The sequence below is a fragment of the Xenopus laevis genome, chromosome 1S (genome assembly GCF_017654675.1).
Source record: "Xenopus laevis strain J_2021 chromosome 1S, Xenopus_laevis_v10.1, whole genome shotgun sequence".
In the NCBI taxonomy this organism is placed as follows: domain Eukaryota; kingdom Metazoa; phylum Chordata; class Amphibia; order Anura; family Pipidae; genus Xenopus; species Xenopus laevis.
The window spans coordinates 173,163,127-173,187,734 of NC_054372.1; the positions used below are offsets into that span (position 1 = coordinate 173,163,127).

Genomic DNA, 24,608 nt, shown 5'->3' on the forward strand with positions numbered 1-24,608 from the left:
GCAGCCGCAAGATTGAAGACTTTGAAAAAAAGAGGGTTCCAAAATAAGTGATAAATAAAACATTAGTTGACCACAGAGCACAACAGAGTTTCCCTTATTGGCTCATTCATGGGGTTCCTCTGGACTCCTCCCACACATTAAAAACAACATTTTCAGGGAGGTTAATTAGCTGACAATAAATTGACCATAGACATAGTGTATGAGAATGTGTGATATGGACCTTTTAAAGGAGAAACAAACCCATAACATAAAAAACCCTACCCCTTACCTGTACAGTGGTGTGGATAATGCACTACAAAGTATCCCAGACAACACTATGAAATAAGGACTGCGTCCCTATCAGGATTTTACTGTGCTCTATAATTATAGATAATAGATAGAGATAGATACTAGAAAGATTATATATACACACACTAGATAAATAGATAGATACTTAAAAGAAATAAGATATCCTGGATAGATAGCTGATACATAATAGATAGATAAATATAATTCTATTGATAAAAAGATAAATAGATAAATGATAGATAGAAAATAGATGAGAAATTCTATCTGTCTATTATCTCTTTCTTTCTATCTATCTGTCTATTATCTATCTTATCTATCTATCATCTTTCTATCTGTCTATTATCTATCTAGTATCTATCTATATCTCTATCTGTCTATTATCTATCTGTCTATTTATCATCTCTATCTATCATCTTTCTTTCTATCAATTTATCTGTCAATTATCTATCTTATCTATCATCTCTTTCTATCTATATGTGTATTATCTATCCATCATCTATCTATTTCTGTCTAGTATCTATCTATTTATCTATCTAGTATCTACCTATCTGTGTATCTCTAGTATCTCTTAACTATTTATTTATCTAGTATGTTTATCATCTATTTCTTTCTATCTTTAGATAGATATCTAGGATCTATCATCTATTTATCATAAATAGATGATAGATACTAGATATCTATCTATAGATAGAAAGAGATAGATGATAGACATACTAGATAGATAAATAGTGAAGAGATACTAGAGATACACAGATAGATAGATTCTAGATACACTTGAAAAAGAGCTACCTAGCTCAAAACATCATGTGACGGTGAATAAAGGCACCTATGCAGCTATAAGCGCTTTTTGGTATTCTTTCCGACCTTGTTTGCTTTGTTGGATTCAGCTTTGGATGGAAGCCCATTCTTCCTGGTTATAATCCGATCATTCGGCCATATAACCCCGATATAGCCGTGCTGTTAGTGGCATATCAGGGAAAGATCCACTCATTTGGCGATGTTTTAGTGTACGGCCAGCTGAAGGCTGATTAGTAATTAATACAGATAATTAAGGAATTTATGTTAAGGAATTTAGTAGAAAATGAGTAAAAATATGCTAAACTCAGTGCCAGGTAATGAAAGTGTGAGACCATTCAAATGAAAATCTAGAAGGCCTCTCCACAAATCAGGGGTCTGTGTTCCTAGCGAGGCGATTTCGAGCGACAATAGAAAAAAGATCGCCGCGTGTGTTTTTACGCTGGCGATTTGTCGCGATTCCCCATAGACGCCAGCGCAAAAGTTTCCCCAGCGATTGCGGCTTAAAAGTCGCGGCAAAAAGTCGCCGCGAATCAAATCGCGGCGCTATCGCCTAGTGTGGCCTTAGCCTTAGTGTGTTACCATTGCCACAAAGCAGAACAGCAGGAATGGGACTGTTGATACTACCTGCCCACCCCCTCTCCACTGTGTCTCAGTGTCCTGCTAGGAAGTGTAAAGTGTAATTAACATATGTTAAGGGGGAAACATATAGTAGCTGCTGTCTTTCTGATTGTTGGGATTACCTGTGAGAGGAGTGGGGGATGGTTTAGAGCTAAGTGATCTCGTTACAGTTTCAAACAAGTATGTGAGGAGTCTCAGCAATGGAGTTCCTGTCATTTAAAGTACACAGCGGCCCAAACAGCCTACTAAATAATAACTGTCTATGGGGAATTACAGTAGCCCCTCTGGGATTTGGCAGAACTCAAAGATTGCCATTCGAGGCCTGCTGGGTGACATCTGTCATTAGCCTACTACTTTTTTCAGTGTAGCCGGGGCAAATATGTCAGCTGATAGGGGAATAATATGTTTACAGGTAAGATGGAAGGCTCCAGTGGTACTTTTGCGAGTTTCGTAAAGATTGAGTGAAAATTTGTTCTAAGTCTGTCTCAGTCTCTGGGACTCCTTGGAGGTGAATTTTGACTCTTCTGGACCTATTTTATAAGTCTTTGAAAAGACATAAAAGATTTAAGGGTTTCATGATCAGTATGCACGGCTGCCACTTATCTCTCAGTGTGGTCCTCTAGAGCACTCATCAGTTATGGATCGCACATGGAGTGTTAGCTCTGCTGCTTCCTGGCTGCATATTTTTTGCAGTTTGCATGCTAAGAGAAGCAATGGAGCTCTCTGCCCCAGCTCTTTGCACCTGCACAGCTTGTGTAGAGAAACATACAGCAGAATGGACGTCAGCCTGAAAATAACTGCTTTCATTTTTTGGGGTCAACCTAGTGGTGCAACTACCGGGGGAGCAGGGGGTGCAATTGGGCCAGGGGCGGGCCATCACCCCCTCAGTGCCCCCCGGTGGCTCGTGCACCGCTGATTTCCGGGCAGAAAATATCGTACGGAGGGGGGGTGGGGATAGGGTTGCCATCTTTTTCATAAAAAAATACCGGCATTCCTATATATTTATCTTTTTTCCCTATTAATACCATTGGGATCAACCATAATTTTTACCGGCCAGGCCTGTAAAATACTGGCCAGGTGGCAACCCCGGCCCGGCTGCACTAGAACTCACCCCCCTCTAGTTATGTTACCTGGTCTACCTACGCTCCGCTGTTTACTGACAGACGCAGTGGAGTGTATTAAACATTTTATGATACAGTAGTTGAGAAAAACGATGGGTGAAATATTTTGCCATGAAAAAACTGTAATATACAGTAAATAAAGTCATGCAGTTTGGAAAAAGTCACTTGCAAGAATGCAATGCATTACCCACTGTTTTCCGAATTTTCGGTAAAAAAAGGCAGTCACCTGTCCCTATTGAGGAATAAAACACCAACAGTAGCAGCAGTAATTTTTAAAATGTCAGCAGCAGCATTTCCACATACACACTGTAGTTGGCCAGGTATTAGCAGCACATTAAGCTTCTCTTCATATACGTGTGGATGAAGTTTTTCCAGGTATTGTGGCAATTTTGCCCTTCATATGTATATTGATATTTAGTTGATGCTGCAGCTTTTGCTTTTTAGTACATCACAGATAAGAGATAGTTTTGACTGCTTAAAATCTGCCAAATTACTAGTGGCCAAATGGTTTAGGTGTTTGCTTTTAAAGTAAGAGGTCATGAGTTCAATTCCCTTTTCTGCCTTTAATTTTATTCATTTCTCTAATTAGTTTTGACATGTAAAATTTAAATTTTATGACACATTAAGCATTAAATTATTGATTATCCAGGAATTTACTTTTTTTGGTGGGGCTAAATGTTATGAAATTGCTTGAGCCAAATTGATGGTGGCACTGTGTCTTTTCATTCCTTATTTTCTTTAATAAACATGATTGAGCTTAATATGTTGTAAAATGTACAGTATAATTTTAAGTATCAAATACAGAAAATTGTTGGACTTTGGGTATAGAGCACAGTACCTTTGGCATCAGAAGCAAACACCTAACCAAATACACCACCACAATGTTACTGATAAGTATTTGTTCAGGACTTTACTTTATCTGTGATGTAATTCACACATTAAATAAAAAAAATAATCAGGGCATAGTAATGGGGAAAATTAAGCTCAGGGGTGGATGGAAGAGGCATTGGGACTTACTTTTGATTATTTATTTATATATTTTTTTAATTCATTACAATTTTTTTTTTTTTTTACTTCCTGAGCACTTATACTCTGCAGATCTTCTTTCCTAGTAATGTGCACATTATCACACTTCTATTCAAATTATTTTTATTCTGTTTGTGAACACCTGAAGAGCCCCCTTTCTCTAGCTTACATTGAGAGCACGCCACGATCGTTCTGCACTGTGACTCAGTAAAGCAGGTCGGTAGCTAATACCTTGCGCTTAGAATGGAAAAGTTGTTCAGGCGCCACCTGGTGTTCATTACTGGAATTGCGCCTATTTCCATTTTCACTCTAATGATTTCTAAACGTCGGCACAGCGTGTTTCCCTGCACTTAACGCGACCAGCGCGTTTATCTTGATGAGCTACAGTGCGTTAGATGTACAATCTGTTCTGGCTTCATCTGTATGTATTTTCTCTGAATCGTTGGATAGTAATCGGGTGAAAGTTGAAATAGTTTGAGCAGTGTTAGGTGGGTCAAACGTACTCTTTTTAACGAAAGGTGATCTTACTTGTTGGTGTTTTGTCTTTAAAGTGATCGCGTAGTTTTAGCTGCCTCTTGAAATTGTGTATATCTTTATATACATCAAATGAAACAGAGTGGTTAGTTGGCACAAATTTGAGACCTTTGTTCAATAAACTTGTTTCTCCTATGGTCAAGTCATGATTGCACAGGTTGATAACTACATTCTCCTCCTGCCTTTTCGTGGCGGTTTGTCTTTTAAAACTTTTGCCCCCCCCCGTCTGGTTCTCTCTCTACCCATGGTTCCGGAGACACCTAGGCGGGGGGTTTTCCCAAAAAAGGTTGTGAGGTGCTAGGGCGAGCCCCTGTGTCAGAGTCAGTGGAGTCCCCCGAACTGTCTACTGTCAATAGAGAAGTCAGTTTGTTTCTACGTGTAACTCTCCTTGTCTTATTATCAGATAATCCCAATAACCACCTGTAAACCTTCCTTTGTTTATAGTCGTCCTTTACAATGTTTAGTTTCTTTTCTTTAAATGAGATCAGATCCTCTCTGTATTTATTAACATTTTGTTCAAGATTTTTCATCCAGTCAACGGTTTTGTCCTGCGCTAGTTTTGGCAAGTGCTGTGAGTCAAAGTCAGAAATTTCAGTATTGGTGATTTTCAATTCCTTACCTACGAATTCTATCACTAATAGCAGCAAATCTGCAGAACATTTGTTTAGAATTTTGCACCACTTGCTGCAAAACTCAGGACTGGCTCTGCCTATGGTAGGAACATTCCTAATGCAGAAACCTCTAGGGATTAACCTCTGTCTATGGTACCCCGATAGATATGTGCCATGTAACAATAAATCTATTTCCCTTTTCTTGAGATTAAGTATTTGGTGATATAAGTCCCGAGGGATCCTACCAGTAGTAGCCGTAGATGGTGTACGAATGAAAGACAAAGACGACTTTAACAGACAAGGTTTCTTTATTACATATAAAAGTATATGCTATAACATTTTTTGCTACAGTACTGATGGTGTCTGTCTCAGTGCTCAGTGCTAATAACATGTCTTCCATTGTTTGCATACATTGATTTAATTACCTTTTTTTTTCTCCTCTTAGATTGTCTTTCAGGCTTTTTTTTTGCACCTAATGCTGGCCAGGCTACAGGGGCCCACATTTTGGATTTATTCCCCCTACAGGGGTCGGGTGGTGTGTGGCAGGAACTATCTGGATGTGTCATGAAAAGGTTAAACAGCTTGTGATCATGTTCAGAGTGCGCCTGATTGCCTCTAGAAGCCTCATCTTGAGGAGCACCAGTTCTACATGCCAGATAGGCTTAATAAGGATATCGCATTGGAGATAAGCACCGTAGTGCAAAGGTGGCTCTGGTCGTGAGGGCGTATAGGAGGATGGCAGAAGCAGTACCCCCAGGAGAGCCCTAATTGGTAACCCGGATAGGGTCAAGTGAGTCCATGGCGAATCGCTAAAATGGCGCGGCAGAAGTTGCTGATGGCTCAGTGGGAACAGGTGCTGTGATGGAGCGAGAGTGCTATACTGTGCAGGAGAGAGGTGTCGGATCAGAAGAGAGTTGAGGCATTCTTTGAAGGGTCACTTTCCCAGAAGGTACTGCTGCTCCTTTATACCACACCGTACCTGAAAGGGTGGCGACATAGAAATGGGGTAGGTGGAAGCCCGTATGCCTGGTCTGCACAGTGTTGCTGGTAACTGCTTTGCATATCCATGTGTAGGGGTAGCGAAGGTACATGGAGTTGCATGATTTTAACAAACTTGTTGCTTTTAATGTGGACCTGGCTATTACCAGGGGACACGCAATGTCACGTTTATTCACATTTACTATACAGCACTCTGACAATTTTGGTGTTTTGCCGGTTTGGATAATCTGTGTCTAACGAAATGATGTCAGGTCACTGAGGGGTTAATTGATAAACACTCCCACTTTTACACACATCACTGCAGGTGTGGTGGATTTTGTAGGTATTTAAATGTTGTTTGTAAGTATGTACAGTTTTTAGTTCCTGAAGACGACTCAAGTAGTAGAGCTGAAACATTGAAGAATAAAATCCTTTTTTATTTTGTACTAAGTCCTGTTGGTGCAGTTTATTTTTCTATTTATACTTATTGTTAGTTTTTACCAGCACACAGGCATTGGAGTTTGTTTGACCGTGTGCACCGTCTCTAATTTGCATTTCTATATAGGGGCCTTCCCTTCTCCAGTTTGGGGGAGGTGGGCCTTGTACGGTGGCACCGGTGCTTTTTGTTTTTTGTCTTAGTTTATCTATTTTTGTCAAGCGCATGTCGAGTGTGCGCTGTATCCATAAGAATTGTTCATAACAAATAAATGGTTTTTGCAAATCACTAGATTGACCCATCAGAAGATACTGGCTATTATGGAAGAGACACCACTATATGTGGAAATGGAAACTACAGAAGAGTACAATTTCTACCAGGAGGAATTTGAAAGAACATTCTGGGATCCACCATCTACGGCTACTACTGGTAGGACCCCTTGTATCACCAAATACTTAATCTCAAGAAAAGGGAAATAGATTTATTGTTACATGGCACATATCTATCGGGGTACCATAGACAGAGATTAATCCCTAGAGGTTTCCGCATTAGGAATGTTCCTACCATAGGCAGAGCCAGTCCTGAGTTTTGCAGCAAGTGGTGCAAAATTCTAAACAAATGTTCTGCAGATTTGCTGCTATTAGTGATAGAATTCGTAGGTAAGGAATTGAAAATCACCAATACTGTAATTTCTGATTTTGACTCACAGCACTTGCCAAAACTAGCGCAGGACAAAACCGTTGACTGGGTGAAAAATCTTAAACAAAATGTTAATAAATACAGAGAGGATCTGATCTCATTTAAAGAAAAGAAACTAAACATTGTAAAGGACGACTATAAACAACGGAAGGTTTACAGGTGGTTATTGGGATTATCTGATAATAAGACAAGGAGAGTTACACGTAGAAACAAACCGACTTCTCTATTGACAGTAGACAGTTCGGGGGACTCCACTGACTCTGACACAGGGGCTCGTCCTAGCACCTCACAACCTTTTTTGGGAACCCCCGCCCAGGTGTCTCAGGAACCACGGGTAGACAGAGAACCAGACGGGGGGGCAAAAGTTTTAAAAGACAAACCACCACGAAGAGGCAAGAGGAGAATGTAGTTATCAACCTGTGCAATCATGACTTGACCATAGGAGAAACAAGTTTATTGAACAAAGGTCTCAAATTTGTGCCAACTAACCACTCTGTTTCATTTGATGTATATAAAGATATACACAATTTCAAGATGCAGGTAAAACTACGCGATCACTTTATAGACAAAACACCAACAGTAAGATCACCCTTCGTTAAAAAGAGTACGTTTGACCCACCTAACACTGCTCAAACTATTTTAACTTTCACCCGATTACTATCCAACGATTCAGAGAAAATACATAAGAATTTGACTACCAGCTATTCTAACTTGTCTAGATTAGAGAAGGAAGTGGTTAAAACTTTGAAAGCAGACCCTGACATCATTATTAGACAAGCTGACAAAGGGGGGTGCCATTGTAGTAATGGATACAACATACTATATACAGGAGGTATTGACACAATTGGCTGACTCTACTACCTATACTAAACTAAGGTCAGATCCCACAGCCAAATTTAAGGGAGAATTGTATAGCGTAATTGAGATGGATGTCACGGGTGGGTGGATTGATGAGCAGAATGGACAGTATTTGACTACTACCCATCCCAAGATACTGATTATGTATACCCTACCGAAGGTGCATAAATAGTGATGGGCGAATTTGCGCCGTTTCGCTTCGCCGAAAAATTCGCGAATTTCGCGCGAAATTCGCGAAACGGCGAAAAATTAGCGAAACGGCGCCGGCGTCTCGTTTTTGACGCCGGCGCCCGTTTTTTCGACGCCGGCGCCCGTTTTTTCGACGCCGGCGCCCGTTTTTTCGACGCCGGCGCCCGTTTTTTCGACGCCGGCGCCCGTTTTTGACGCCGGCGAATTTTTTCGGCGAATTTTCGCGGGCGTTTCGCGAATTTATTCGCTGGACGCGAATCGCGCAAATTCGCCGCGAATTCGCGCCTGGCGAATGAATTCGCCCATCACTATGCATAAATCTTTAACAGCTCCTCCAGGACGCCCCATTATTTCTGCAATGGGATCCTTGTTTCAACCAGTGGCGAAATATTTAGATTATTATTTACAACCTCTGGTACAGACGATGGACTCATATGTCCATGACAATAAACATTTATTGTTGAAAATCCCTGCTGACACCTTGTTAGTGATTATGGACGTGTCTAGCCTCTATACTGTCATCCCCCACGAGATGGGGGTGGCAACTTGCAGGAGGGCTTTGCAGACCAGACACACAGGGCCCCCCCCCCCAGTCGAATTTTTGGTGGCTTTATTGGACTTTATCTTGTCACACAATTACTTTTTGTTTCAGGATAACTTCTTTCTGCAGACTGCGGGGACAGCGATGGGATCGAATGTGGCTCCCTCATTTGCCAACATCTTTATGGAACATTTTGAGAGGGATTGCCTATTACCCCTAGGGGGGAGTCACATTCTGTTCTATCGTCGCTATATTGATGACCTACTGATATTTTGGGGAGGAACTGAGACTAAACTGCTAGCATTTGGTGAGAAATTAAATTCCCTTGATACATCCATCAAATTGACTATGTCTTATGATATGCATGAGGTTAATTACCGTATATACTCGAGTATAAGCCGAGTTTTTCAGTATCCAAAATGTGCTGAAAAAGTCTACCTCGGCTTATACTCGGTTCAGCGGGCAGTAGCTGAGATTGTAGTCACTTTTAATCATTCCTATACAGGGCCGGACTGGGAGTAAAAAGCAGCCCGGGCAAAAAAAATCAAAGCAGCCCACATGTAAACACACAATGGTTTTGTACTCATTCACACATATATTGGGGTAAAACTGCAAAAATTATGTGCATAAAGAGCTGCCTTTCTCGCTTAACTGTACTTAATGTAAAATATTACAGTCATTAACAAACTATTATTATTACATTATAGTACAGTAACATGTTTTTTACTGGCACCACACAAAACTAATGTGTCCTTATTAACCATTTTGTTGATTTGCCATTTATTGACAAGGATTCAATAGTTTACCATTACAGTATGGGGTACATTGCTTCTTATAATATGCTAGTTAAAAAACAACTCACCCACTTTCTACTCTTCTACACTTTCCTATGGGATTTTCACAAATGTAATTATCAATGAGTCAGTTGCACATTTTGCTCTAAAAGGCATTTAATTGTAAGCTATGATTATGAGTATCGTAGCACAGAACACATAAGGTTTGTTGTAGTAAAGTCTACTTTTTGTTTACTGGCCTTGTGTGGGTTTATTGTGAGTGCTACCCCATCCAGATTTAGGGTTGCCACCTGGCCGGTATTTTACCGGCCTAGCCGGTAAAACACCCGCCAAGGCCGGTAATACAAATTTACCGGCAATGTAGCTGCCAGTAAATTTGTAATATCCCTAACTGAAGCCCTAAGCCTGCCCCAATCTGCAGAAAATATACCTTTTGTTCGGCGCCTGGCCAGTTGCACGCCGCCCCCTTTTGCAATCACTCCCCACCCCCTTTGACGTCACATCCCACCTCTTTTTACTGCCCCCAGCACCGGCCGGTGCAAATTTTATTGAAAGGTGGCAACCCTATCCAGATTCTGTAGAACTACTACATGTGCTGAAGGTCTTGTTGGGGCATGAACGCCTAGGCACCACATCATTGTGGGCAAATGTCTACTTTTATGCAGTGCTGCATTGGCTATATCTCTATAAGTTTGAACTACTCCTAAAGACTAATGGGGTAATGTAATTAAAGGCACTAAGTTTGCCCAGGGGCAGTAACCTATAGCAACCAATCAGCAGGTAGAATTTCCTGGTCACATGTTTAAAAGCAAACATCTTATTGGTTGCTACTGGTTACTGCTCCTGGGCAAACTTAGTGCATTGTATTACATGTGGGGGAATGTGCTGTAGTTCCATGAGAATCCAGAACAGTAAATAAGTAATCACCTAAAGGACACAGTGCCAGTTCCAGCATTTTAACACATGCATGATTCCCAGCTGAGTGGGTGGCAAAATGTTCAAATGTGATTTTTAATAGACACAGTAATGTTCTGATTCACAATTCAGTCCACCCAAGCTCCACACCCTTTTTGCCAGAAAGCAGTTCTCTCCTAAAGTGCAGGCACAAGTCACATGACTAGGGGCAGCTGGGAAATTGACAAAATGTCTAGCCCCATGTCAGATTTCAAAATTGAATATAAAAAAATCTCTTTGCTCTTTTGAAAAATGGATTTCAGTGCAGAATTCTGCTGGAGTAGCACTATTAACTGATGCGTTTTCCGATGACAGGATCCCTTTAAACAGCTTGGGATCATGTTCAGAGTGTGCCTGATTGCCTCTAGAAGCCTCATCTTGAGGAGCACCAGTTCTACATGCCAGATAGGCTTAATAAGGATATTGCATTGGAGATAAGCACCGTAGTGCAAAGGTGGCTCTGGTCGTGAGGGCGTATAGGAGGATGGCAGAAGCAGTACCCCCAGGAGAGCCCTAATTGGTAACCCGGATGGGGTCAAGTGAGTCCATGGCGAATCGCTAAAATGGCACGGCAGAAGTTGCTGATGGCTCAGTGGGAACAGGTACTGTGATGGAGCGAGAGTGCTATACTGTGCAGGAGAGAGGTGTCGGATCAGAAGAGAGTTGAGGCGTTCCTTGAAGGGTGACTTTCCCAGACGGTATTGCTGCTCCTTTATACCACACCGTACCTGAAAGCAGGGGTGCTTCACCAATGAGGCGAGTTGAGGCTGTCGCCTCAGGCGGCAGCGCCCCACTAGGTACCAGGGGCAGCAAAAATGCTGCTCCTGGTACTTTAAGAGCGAATTTCTGGGGGAGGGGGGGCAGCAGCAACTGCTGCTGCCTCAGGTGGCGGAGGGGCCAGGATCGCCCCTGCCTGAAAGGGTGGCGACATAGAAATGGGGTAGGTGGAAGCCCGTATGCCTGGTCTGCACAGTGTTGCTGGTAACTGCTTCACATATCCATGTGTAGGGGTAGCGAAGGTACATGGAGTTGCATGATTTTAACAAACTTGTTGCTTTTAATGTGGACCTGGCTATTACCAGGGGACACGCAATGTCACGTTTATTCACATTTACTATACAGCACTCTGACAATTTTGGTGTATTGCCTGTTTGGATAATCTGTGTCTAACGAAATGATGTCAGGTCACTGAGGGGTTAATTGATAAACACTCCCACTTTTACACACGTCACTGCAGGTGTGGTGGATTTTGTAGGTATTTAAATGTTGTTTGTAAGTATGTACAGTTTTTAGTTCCTGAAGACGACTCAAGTAGTAGAGCTGAAACGTTGAAGAATAAAATCCTTTTTTATTTTGTACTAAGTCCTGTTGGTGCGGTTTATTTTTCTATATATACTTATTGTTAGTTTTTACCAGCACACAGTTTGGAGTTTTTTGACCGTGTGCACCGTCCCTAATTTGCATATATATATATATATATATATATATATATATATATATATATATATATATATATATATATATATATATATTTAGCATAGAACTTGCCACAATTCACCAGAAATGACACAGTTTGTATCAGATTTTTAGAGGAATATTTATCAGTGAGGGAGTGTCTGGGACTTCACCCTTTCATAAACACCTGCCTTAAAATCACATACAAATAGAAAATTGCAACATTTAACCCACAGCAGCTCTGTCTCGCCCTTTGGCAACAATTACACGATTTTAAGGACTTTATTTAAAAAAAAATAAATGTATAACAAATTGTCTCTTTTGCTCTATAGTATCCCACAACAGTATATTGTTGCTACAGGTGAAGCCCTTTAAGTGCTTGAAAATGTTCACCTTTAGGGTCAGGGAACACGCTTAGATTCGGGAAGATTAGTCGCCCGGCGACAAGTCTCCTTCGGGGAGACTAATCTCTCCAAATTGCCTCCTGCCGGCTAGAATGTAAACGTAATGTAAAGCCGGCGGGATGGCACTGGGAACGCTTCGTTTTCCGCAGTCCCCCAAAGTTTTCTCGTGAGGCAACTTCGGGCGACTTCGGAAAACGAAGCGTTCTGAGTGCCATCGCGCCAGTGATTTACATTCTAGCCGGCGGGAGGCAGTTCGGGGAGATTAGTCACCCCTAAGAAGAGGAGATTTGTTGCCGGGCAACTAATCTCCCCGAATCTGAGCGTGTGCCCTGACCCTTAAAGGAATTGTTCCGTGTAAAAATAAAAACTGGGTAAATAAAAAATGTTTCTAATATAGTTAGTTAGCAAAAAATGTAATGTATAAAGGCTGGAGTGATTTGATGTATAACTTGTCAGTCAGAACACTACTTCCTGCTTTTCAGCTCTCTTGGTTTACACTGACTGGTTACCCTGGCTACCAGGCAGTAACCAATCAGAGACTTGAGGGGGGGCCACATGGGTCATTTCTGTTGCTTTTGAATCTGAGCTGAATGCTGAGGATCAATTGCAAACTCACTGAACAGAAATGTACCATGTGGCCCCCCTTCAAGTCGCTGACTAGCTCAGAGTTATAGAACTGAAAAGCAGGAAGTTGGATTCTGGCTGTTTTATTAGACATCTGTTCACTCCAGCCTTTATATATTACATTTTTGGCTAACTAACTATATTAGAAACATTTTTATTTTACACAATCTATCTATTTACCCAGTTTTTATTTTCACACTGAACTATTCCTTTAAGGGGAACTCCACAAAAACATAACTTAAGCTTTTTGAAAAGTAAACATAACTTCAAGCAACTTTGCAATATACATCAATTAAAAAATATGCAGACTTTTCATGATTTTTAATGGTTTAGAACAGTTCACTAAGCCTAGCCTACTGCTCTCCTGCTAATCTCTCTGACTACTTTGCTGAGCTGTCTGACTACTGTTACTGCGACTGTGACTACAATTCCCTGCAAACATGATTTCAATGTTATGTAGTTCCTGCATGCTGTCTGTAAGCTGTGGAGAAGTTGTTACAATTTGTAACAACAATGTTTAGTCCCTCCTTCCCTGCCAGGATTTCAAATGATGCAGAAAGAGAACTGTTAAACAGCTCGATTTCAGCATAGAAAATGACATTTATTCATACCGTAACTACCGGGGGAGCAGGGGGTGCGAATGGGCCAGGGCCCGCACCCCCTCAGGGCCCCCGGCAGCTCGCGCGCCACTCTATTATGCAGATTTTCCGGCCGTACGGAGGGGGGCGGAGCCCGGCTGCAAGTCCTGCACCAGGGCCCGTCCCCCTCTAGTTATGTCTCTGTTCATACTGTGTAACTGTGATGGGTATATTAGCGGTTTCTGTGTTATGTGGGCCTCTTTATTAAATTTCGGTTTGGAAGCCGGAGTTCCCCTTTAAAATTAACTTTTAGTATGATGTAGAGAGTGATATGTTGAGACAATTTGCAATCTGTCTTCATTTATTATTTTTTGTTATTTATATTATTTATATTATTTATATTATTTTTTAGTTATATTATTTTTTATTTATTTTGCTTTTTATTCAGCAGCTCTCTGGTTCGCAATGTCTGCATTTGGTTGTTAGGGTCCAAATTCCCCTAGCAAACATGCACTGATCTGAATAAAGACTGGAATATGAGGCGAGGCCTGAATAGAAAGATGAGTAATAAAAAGTAGCGATAACATATGTAGCCTTACAGATAATTGTTTTTTTTTAGATTGGGTCAATGAAAGCTGGAAATAAAAAAGAAATTAAATAATAAAAAAAAAATGTAAAATGAAGACCAACTGAAAAGATGCTTGCAATTACTCATTGTATAACATAGTAAAAGTTTACTTAAAGGTGCTCTGTCGTGTGTCCGGGTAGTGAGTGGCTCCAGTCTGTGGCAGAACGTGAAATGATGAGACAGGCTGATGCAGAGAGTGGGCGAGTGACGTCATACTGCTCGCGAGGCGCTGACCCACTTGCTCAATAGGCTCCTCAGTCATTCCGACCTGCCAGTGACGTCACTCGTGTGGATGTGGCGAGCAGGACGCTCAGGTGCTCAGAGTTCAGCGATACCCCGGGAGTTGCGGGTAATGTTGCCACCCGGCCTAGCCGGTAAAACACCAGCCAAGGCCGGGGCCGGTATTACAAATTTACCGGCATGTAGCTGCCGGTAAATTTGTAATACACCTAAAAAAAGCCTGTGGCCTGCCCCCAGCCTGCTCCAAACTTACTTTTTTCCTGGGCTTCTTGCCAAATTCACGTGTATGGCTCCGCCCCCTTTGACATCACAACCCGGCCAGCCAATAGCGTGTCACGGTCTCGCCCCCTTTATCATCACGGCCCCGCCCTTTTAACACTGCCCCCTCCACCTGCCGGTATAGATTATTTTAAAAGGTGGCAACCCTAGTTGTGGGACAAAGGCAGAGAGCGGAACTGAGCACTTGGAGCAGAAGGAGCAGAACTAGGAGCGATGTGCTTGTGTGAATTCATTTCCAGGCACCGTCCAGCCGACCCCCGGCACCAGAAGACTTTATTCTCGAATTCAAGAAGCCCGGGCTCCAAAGGGAAAGGACATGGGTGGCTGGAGGCTGCTGATACTCGGCACTGTGTTGTTCTTCCCCATCATAGCAGGTAACACTTCTCTACTTTACTGTGTAACCCTCTCCCCCTCCTGCTGTTACTATATGATGCTGAACTACAACTCCCAGTGAGCATGTGCTGTGTGTGATCCAGTGAGTGCAATCTCACCTGTCTTTCTCCAAGTCCTTTAGCCCGAGATCACATTCTCTGTGTGTCCCATCGCCTGGGCTTTGTCCCTGCTGCCAGGAGTTAGTAGTGTGGGCACAGAGCAATGTCTGATTCTCTGCCTTGTGTTACTGTACTGATTGTACAACAGACACATAGTAGCCAAGGCTGAAAAAATATCACATCCGATCCACTCCTAATCACGTATTACCAGAATCAGCTTCAGAATGGGCAAAAGTGTCCCCTTTATTTATATAGAGAGTTCTGAGTGATCATTGACCCCTATGTTATTGCAGCAGCCAGAGAGGAGTTGTGTTTAAAGGGATACTGTCATGGGAAAACATGTTTTTTTCCAAACACATCAGTTAATAGTGCTGCTCCAGTAGACTTCTGCACTGAAATCCATTTTTCAAAAGAGCAAACAGATTTTTTAATATTCAATTTTGAAATCTGACACAGGGCTAGTCAGTTTCCCAGCTGCCCCCAGTCATGTGACTTGTGCCTGCACTTTAGGATGGAACTACTTTCTGGCAGACTGTTATTTCTCCTACTTATTGTAACTGAATCAGTCTCAGTGGGACTTGGCTTTTACTATTGAGTGTTGTTTTTATATCTACCAGGCAGCTATTATCTTGTGTTAGGAGCTGCTATTTGGTTACCTTCCCATTGTTCTGTCGTTAGGCTACTGGGAGGGGGGGAGGGAGGGGGTGATATCACTCCAACTTGCATTACAGCAGTAAAGAGTGACTAAAGTTTATCAGAGCACAAGTCACATGACTGGGGGCAGCTGGGAAATATGTCTAGCCTCATGTCAGATTTCAAAATTGAATACAAAAAAATATGTTTGCTATTTTGAAAAAATGGATTTCAGTGCAGAATTCTGCTGGAGCAGGACTATGCGTTTTGAAAAAACATGTTTTCCCATGACAGTATCCCTTTAAAGGGGCCATAGATCCAATATATGCAGTGACATAACTAGATATCACTGGGCCCCACAGCAAATTATTTTTGGGGCCCCAAAATGTCTAGAGGTTGATCTGTTTTACCAATATATATTGAAATTGTATATGAATTAGCGCCTCATGGGGCCCCTATACCTGCCTGCCCCCCCTGCAGCCAAAACATATTTTTAAGCAACCTTCCGCTATACAGGCATTGAGCATTTTCAATTTTTTAACTGGTTTGCAAATGTAATTGCTGTTGAAAGCAGTAATTTGTCTGTTTGTTTTGTTTTTTGTTATTCTCTGCACTGCTGGTTCTGATTGTAGGCACAATGTAGCAGTCAGAACCAGCAGAGTAGAAAAGGACAGATAATGGTTTTAATTGAATTTGATTTATTGAATTGAATTTAGATCTCCATTATAAAAGCTGCTATTACCCTGTGCTTCTTGCCAACAAATATTAAGGTCCCCATAGATGCAAAAATTTTTCTTTGGTGAACGACTGATTTTAGCGAAATCCGACCAATCCATCAAATTATCGTGAAATTAGTGGGAATCGAACAATTGTACGATTTTTTTTAAAAAAAATGTTATCGGTTCCAGTGCAATCTATCTATGTCTGCAGGGCCAAGCAGGCAGCTACCCTCAGTTTTCCTTGCAATATCGCCTGAAATAGTCTTTTTAGTTGATGGACAAATCGTACATTTAAACGATCGTTTTGAGATAATTGTGGTCTCACGATAACGAAAAGATCTTTTAGAGATCTTTGCATCTAAGGCCAGCTTTACTCACCATGTGTGGATCACCTGGCCTATGAGACCTTTATCAACCCGCTAATGACATCTCTTACTCCTGCCCAGCGTGTACCTGGGGAGGTAGTGAAATGAATCTGACACTGTATTCAGTTTGCTTTAGAAGTGGAAACATTGTAGGTAAGCGTGACACCTTGTACTTGGGTTCCTACTTTCATGATCTCCCATGCAGGAGTGAGCAGATGCCAGTGCAGCTCCCTGACGCTTAGGATGATCTACATATTCTAGATTCCATGTGTATCCCCTGCGTTGGTATAATCGCACCCCCACCCCCTCAGTAGCACATACCAGGAGGCAGCCCAAATTCTGCAGATTAGTGAGAGCAGTACCTGTGATTACAAATACGTAGTAACCTGCGTCGCTGAGAGTCAGGGTCTAACAATGAAATGCTCTGTCCCCCCCCCCCGTGACTTCAGTCATCTGTCTGTCTGTGTGTCTGGCTTATCAGTGCCGTGTGCCAGGCTGTCTGGAATGTGAGAGGGCACATTGTGTTTGGGGAGGTGTACGTGGCTACATTCGTGGGGGAGAGACTTGTGTTGCCTTTTTAAGTGGACTGGTGGAATTTTGTACACTGTGAGGTGTGTATAAAAACATATGCTGTATATATGGGAGCTGATTTACCATGTATGTATTGGTATTTTCCCTGCCAAAAGTTGTGGACGGTTTATGTTGTGCAGAGAGCTGTGCCCATCAGCCTTTGTCTGCCCAAGATTGTTCCCCCCCCAAAATGATCAGTGAATATAACATTCTCCTTTGTTTGCCATTATGTTACTTGCACGCTAACTGTCCTAAAGCTGCCTGTATTCCCAACCCACATGATCTCTCATCAAAGAGGTTCTATGGTTAAGATTCTGGGTAAAGTGCATATTGTCTGGTAATCCTTATGACCTGCTCTTAGATTAAATGGGGCCCACTGCCAGTGAATAAATATACACATGTATGCTGTGTAATCACAACAGTCTGGTAGTGATGTGGGAAGATGGGCTTAAAGGAGAAGTTCATCAGTAATAGTTTCTCCCTGTAACGTGACTGTATTGCAATTATTCTAAAAGGAACATTAGCACCAAAAAATTAAAGCATTTTCAAGGAATGACAATATAATGCAGTATTTAACAGCAAAAAGTTGTTTTCTCCAAAAAGTAAAGAGTATGAGTCAGTGCCCCAGTAGGCATGAAACGCGTTAGGTGGTTATCTGTTTGTTTATCTTGGTCTTTACTTTTTGGAGAAAACTCACAACTTTTTGCTGTTTTGGACTTTTGCACCTGTGGACTGGGGTGAACTGTGAGTATTTTCTCTTTTCATTAATTGCTTTGGATATTTTGCTTTTTGATTAATAATGGTACACTTATTGGCACTGCCAACCAATCTCTTTCATATTTTGACATAATGTAGTCTTTCCCTGCTGATGTGTAGCCATGGGGGCAGCCATTCAAGCACAGGATACACAGTAGATAACAGTTAAGTTCTGAATCTCATTGTATACTACAGAGCTTATCTGTTATCTGCTGTGTATCCTGTGCCTTTTCTCCTTTTTCAGCTTTGAATGGCTGCCCCCATGGCTACACAGCAGCTTGTTTATATAATTTACAGTAGTCTTTCTGGAGCAAACTATGGATGCACCGAATCGACGATTTTGGATTTGGCCGAACCCCCGAATCCTTTGTGAAAGATTTGGGCAAATACCGAACCGAATCCGAACCCTTATTTGCATATACAAATTAGGGATGGGAAGGGAAAAAAATTTACTTCCTTGTTTTGTGACAAAAAGTCACACAATTTCCCTCCCCACCCCTAATTTGCATATTCAAATTAGGATTCGGATTCGATTGGTCCCAATCCTGCTGAAAAAGGCTGAATCCTGGCTGAATCCCGAACCGAATCCTGGATTCGGTGCATCCCTAGAGCAAACACACCAGTTTTACCAGTGCAGCACAAAAGCACATTATATTGCCATTCCTTGAAAACACTTTTATTTTGTGGTGTTACTGTTTCTTTATCTGATGTGGATTGTAGACAGCGATATCCCAAGCCACGTTTTATGGTTTGTTAATTATATAAAGTCTTAATCTCTCCATTTTAACAGCTATCAAACTGTTTGGAAGATATAGGAGAGGACTTTAACAGAACATATATGCAGTGACGTCTAACTTTACAGGGCACCTTATTTGTACTTATCTGATGCCAATCACACTCTTTTGACACAAACAGAAACTGCCACACTTTGCCACAATCTGCTTTTGACCCACAATAATTGGGCCGTGCATTGAAAACTACAGTTATTCCCATTTAATCAGCAGAAATGAATCTATCGGTGGACAATTTAATCACCCCATGTGCCATTGTCCTAAATCTTCAGCAAATCACTGAATGATGTAAAGGCAAAGAGACTTTATCTTATGTGGTCATTAGTTTTCTTTGGAAAAAGTTATCAAGACATAACGCCTAACACACATACAGTTGTTCTTTAACCTAAAAGGAACTGGGAGACAAGAGTATAAATCTGTATAACCGTGCAATAAAAATTGTTCAGATTACAGAGTATATTTCCATGGAAAAGGGACTTGGGGTGAAAGGCATCATATAGTTCTGAAGTTTTCATGCCAGAAGGGTGTTTTGAGGCACAATCATTGGGTTCTGAGGGAATTGAAAAAAGGTTTAGGGTGTTTCACTCTGGAAGAGATGGTGACAGTGTGGAGCAGTGGATAGAATGGTCTTGCACAGCCCAGTATTCTATATAAAAGCTGAATCGTAACAGAAATAATCGTTTGTTTATTTGACAGCAATTGCTGTTTGTATAATGCACCTGTGCCTCAGTGCGCCCTTCATGCGTGACGGCCACAGTATAATCTTGGCTACACACGGGCTTCGCAAACAGTTGAACAAAGTTTATATTTATTGTAGCTAACTTTTGGCCTATATTTAGGCATGTTCAGGAAGGCTCCGGTTGATACAGTTGGAGGATTTAAAGGAGAATTCAACTCTGGATTAAAAAACTCCAGTACCCCCCACCCCACGTAGACCCCCATCCCTCCTCCCCCTAGGCTAACTTCCCCCAAAAGGAAATGCCCCATACAGCGGAGTTCCACGTATCCATCTTCCGGGTCCTCGGTAAGCTGACTGGGAGATCAGCAATCTCCGTCAATTTCGGTGCATGCGCAGTTGTCCAAACTGCTCCAACTGCGCATGCACTGAAATACCGATCTCCTAGTCAGCTTACTGAGGAGATGGAAGATGGATGCATGGTACGGGTTTTTTTAATCCAGGGTTGAATTCTCCTTTAAGTGCCTCCGTTGTCCAGCAGTGTCCACCTAAATCTCCACATGGGTCAAGTGACACTCACTAGAGAACTCTACTCATTGTCGACCCTTAGAGAGCACCTGGCACTGATGGAGCTAGCCCCCTATTACATGGCTCCAGCCTCCTACAGGACAAATTATTTCATATCACCACTAGTAAAAACAAAACTAATAAAAACATTTGTGTGTGTGTGTACATACACACCATCAGTGAAGTTTATTAATCTGGTTTCAGTAATGTGATGTTTATGTTAGCAATAGTACTAGTGAGCCAACGGACGCCAGTTTTTGTATGACTAGGAGTGTGTACGAAAAATAAAATTCCTTATTGCGAAATGCCAACATGGGAGGGGGTAGAGGGATTACCTGTCACTTTATACGTTCCTGGTCTCTCCCTGAGGCAATCTAGAATACATTTGTTTGTTTTTGCCTTTCATGGCACCAGTACAGGAATCCAGAGATTCCAGTTCCTTCACCTTTTTTTCTTGCCAAGCTATTTTTCAGCTGTATTTTGTGTTAGCTGAAAAACCTTTGTTTCTTAAAGCTCCTCCGGTTATGGCCTTGGGGCTGTTGTTGTTCTGTGCCTCGCAGACTTTGCCAGTGGATGTCGGAGAATTCTGGGAATTGAGGCAGATGACACACATGCTGAAGTACAGTTACTTGCATTGGGCTAAAATTACACAGGCATACTTATCCTTTACTAGCAGCATATACTGTGCATTGTGTTATTATTCCCATTGCTCTATTCAAGTTTTCTCCTTCTTGTTCATGTTAGTTGGATGTGTCAGTTGTACAAAAAATATTTTATTACTTACTTGAATTACATAGAAAAACTAAACTAAGGTAAACAAAAGCATTGACATTTTAAACCTGATACATATGTTTGGGCCTCTAAAGCAGAATGTAAGGTTGAGTTACTACGAGGGGGTACCCCAAGTGATTTTACTTTTTATTCTCCTTTATTTGTATTTTTGTATTTTGTATTTTAATAATGTGGTGTGAGCCCAGTTTCAAATGGAAAAGAGTCTATTTATATGATTTACCCTTGTTTTGAAATTCCAGTTACTGACCCCTCACTTTTCATGTCTATGTCCCAACACAAAGGCATATCAATAAAATCAGCTAGGTTGTGGAGATTAGGGATGGGCGAATTTGACCCGTTTCGTTTCGCCCAAAAATTCGCAGCCGGTGACATGTTGCCGACGACCCATAAAAGTCTATGGGCTTCAAAAAAAATAATTTTTTTCGCACGCCGCCATACAAGTCTATGGGCGTCATTTCTGCAGCGAAACAAGGCAAAAAAATTCGCCCATCCCTAGTGGAGCTGTAATATATACCAGAAATCAGTACGTTTAGTGTATTTAGATACGTGTTGTAACAATACACGTGTGAGTAAGTATGTGAGTTGATCAGCGGGCCTTATGTAAACCATTGCTTGATAAACCTGCAGCCCAGAAATCACAGAAGTGTGCAAGGGATAATGGCAATACTACTTTCAGAGCAGCACTTATATTTACAAATATAACTGCAGGAATTGTTGAAAAATGGTTTTATGTGTCCTGAAACGTTGTTAACAGTACATTGGTTTTCGTTGTTCAAATTGTATATATGTGTTAGCTTCTCATTCTAAATATAGTCCTATTTTAGATCTTACAAACTCCGTTATCAGTTGTCTATCTTAAGGCAGCCACACATGGACAGATCCGCTTGTTTGTACAGGCTGCTAAATGAGGGTATCTTGCACAGATATGACCACCTTGAGTTGGCAAAATTGGGCTGATCCGATGGTGGGCCCTAGGGAGAGTAGGTAATGCACAAGGTCAGGAATACAGGCGGTAGGATCGAGGACAGCATCAACGAGCCAATCCGGTACTCATTTTAAGCCTGCCCGATTTTCGGCCAGATATCGATTGTCGAAGCCTGTCAGAGGGCCATATGCTGGGCAATCGCCTGCCAGCTTTGTCTGTTGGCAGCTTTTCTTGGTCCCTGTATGGCCAGCTTATGTTCTGTCGGATGTGACCCGTCCTCCCTGATTCCAAGTGGCTGTGGGCATGTATAGTAGGTGGAACCAGGATTGGACTCACACTACAAAACCTCCTCTGAGGCCCTGGTGCACAAACAACCCCACACTCGTACCAGCCCCTCGGTGCACTCACTCTTACCCGCCCCAGTGTGCACTCGTAAACTTTGCAAAGTGCGACCAGGGTAGGAGGAGTCATTTTGGGGCAGCAAGGACAGGGAGCAGGTCTGGGCCGGTGGGGCCCATGAGCGCCGAGGCCCACCTATCTTTTTCCCAGTGTCCCACAGCCCAGTCCAACCCTGGATGGTACTGTCTATTTCATATAAACTATACAGAACCAGTAACAGCCCAAAATGAAGGGTTTTCTATTAATTTAAATGTAATTTACAGTTACCCTACACTGATAAACATTGTGGTTGGAAACACTACTGAAAGGGACAGCTATTCCATTTGCATTTGGGCTACAGGGCACGCATTGACCCACCAAATAACAGATAAACTTTATGGAAGAGTATGGTTGTAGCTGCATAGCAAGTTAAACAGAGAGATAAAAAATGTGGTTTTACTATATAAAGCAGACTTGCACCTAGTCCCCAAAGCACATAATTCATTCACAAAAATGGGTGTTACTGCATGTGCCAAGTATATCGATTTAAGCCTACTTTATATGTATAAAAGTAGACAGGGGAGGTAAACACATAGTAGTAAATATTTATGTACTTGTAGGAACTTGAAAGATCCATTCATATTGTTTGAAGCATAATTTTAATAACTTGTTCTTTTCTTTCGTACAGGACAGAACCTTTCACAAGTGCTCTCAGATCCACTGAACACAGCATTCTTGCCTGCAGTCTACATTATAGTGTTCATCATTGGCTTACCTAGCAACGGCATTGCATTGTGGGTCTTTTTTTTCAGAACAAAGAAGAAAAACCCTGCCATGATTTATATGGCCAACCTGGCACTGGCAGATTTAATGTTTGTCATATGGCTCCCTTTAAAAATTGCATATCATCTGAATGGAAATAACTGGATTTATGGAGAAGCTTTATGCAAAGTTTTGATTGTCTTCTTCTATGGGAACATGTATTGCTCCATTCTTTTCATGACATGTCTTAGTGTCCAGAGGTACTGGGCCATCGTGAAACCCATGTCCCACACAAGAAAGAATACCAAACTTGCTTTCATTGTTTCAATTGCTATATGGGTGGTCATTATGCTGGGCACCATTCCATTGTACCTGATTGACCTAACCTATTATTGGCCTCACCTTGGTATAACAACCTGCTATGAAGTCTTGCCACCGAATGAAATAAACTTTGACCTGTTCAAATACGTATTTGCTATTGGCATTGTAGCGTTCTTTCTTCCAGCCATTATTACTGCCGTGGTTTATACGCTCATGATCAAAACTCTGACAGCATCTATCACAGATGAAAGCATTGGGAAGAAAAGAAAGCGAGCAATAAGGCTGATCATTATTGTACTGGTCATGTATCTTGTCTGCTTCCTCCCCAGTAACCTTCTGCTAGTGATCCATTATGGGTCACAGGTCAAGTTATCAAACAGCCTGTATACCGCCTATATTTGGGCACTTTGTCCATCTTCTTTAAACAGCTCTATTGACCCTTTTGTCTACTATTTTGTATCAAAAGATTTCAGGGACCATGTTAAAAACATGTTCCTTTGCAGAAGTGTACGGACTGTAGAGAGAATGCGGATCTAATTTAGCTCAATGAAGTACTCTCGAAAAACCAACTCCTACACAACAAAGTCAACAGACACCAAAACAAGCAGCTGTTAGGTTTACTTTTGCTTGGATTACAACGAGGATGTGTAAATTGTGCTTCTGAGCTCATTTCTACCTTAAAATGCTAGAGGCACAGATATTTTGGTCTTGGAATAAATTCGGAATATTTGGAAAATTCTCAGCAGCTGAGACTTCAGTTTTATGAAAGAAAGGACAGAAGTTGTTTAATGATAGTAACATTAAACCAGCAACAGAGACATAAAAAGTAGTGGCTTGCAAGAGAAAAAACAAAGAAAGAGCTTTTTGTGCAGCCCTCTTACGCTTAGTTAAAGGGCCTTTAACGTTGTGTTATTTAGCTTCACTTGCTTCAGCTGGCATCATGTGCTTTAGTTGCACCAACAGGTATGAATAAAATGGAGCTGCAACACTTTCTAGCATAGACCTTTAGATGATCTGCAACCTCTCTGTGGAGAAACCGAAGAGAAGCCTCTCTATTTCCTGGTCATGCTCACTTAAAGCAAGATGTAGCTGTTATGTTTATTTTATGTAATCGATAAATTGGTCACTTCAGATGTTGCAGCTCCCAGCATCCTTCCTGCAGTTGGACTGGTCAATAAATACATCTGAAGCCTGCAAAGCCTGCCTGTC

The 24,608-nt window shown here is 41.6% G+C and overlaps 1 protein-coding gene across 1 annotated transcript; it reads left to right on the forward strand.

The window, feature by feature from the left end:
- Positions 1–6,351: 6,351 nt before the first annotated feature.
- LOC108707269 (proteinase-activated receptor 2) lies at positions 6,352–23,958 on the forward strand. The gene is made up of 2 exons (XM_018244444.2): positions 6,352–6,839; positions 23,005–23,958. Exons 1-2 carry the CDS (start codon positions 6,731–6,733, stop codon positions 23,934–23,936), a joined length of 1,041 nt encoding a protein of 346 aa, XP_018099933.1. The 5' UTR covers positions 6,352–6,730; the 3' UTR covers positions 23,937–23,958.
- The last annotated feature ends 650 nt before the right edge of the window (positions 23,959–24,608 follow it).

What these genes read in the sequence shown, in the direction of transcription:
- LOC108707269 (XM_018244444.2), top strand. Translation starts at nt 6,731, where the DNA reads ATGGAAGAGACACCACTATATGTGGAAATGGAAACTACAGAAGAGTAC. An exon ending in ACCATCTACGGCTACTACTG is followed by an intron (nt 6,840 to 23,004) that starts GTAGGACCCCTT and finishes TCTTTCGTACAG; the next exon opens with GACAGAACCTTTCACAAGTG.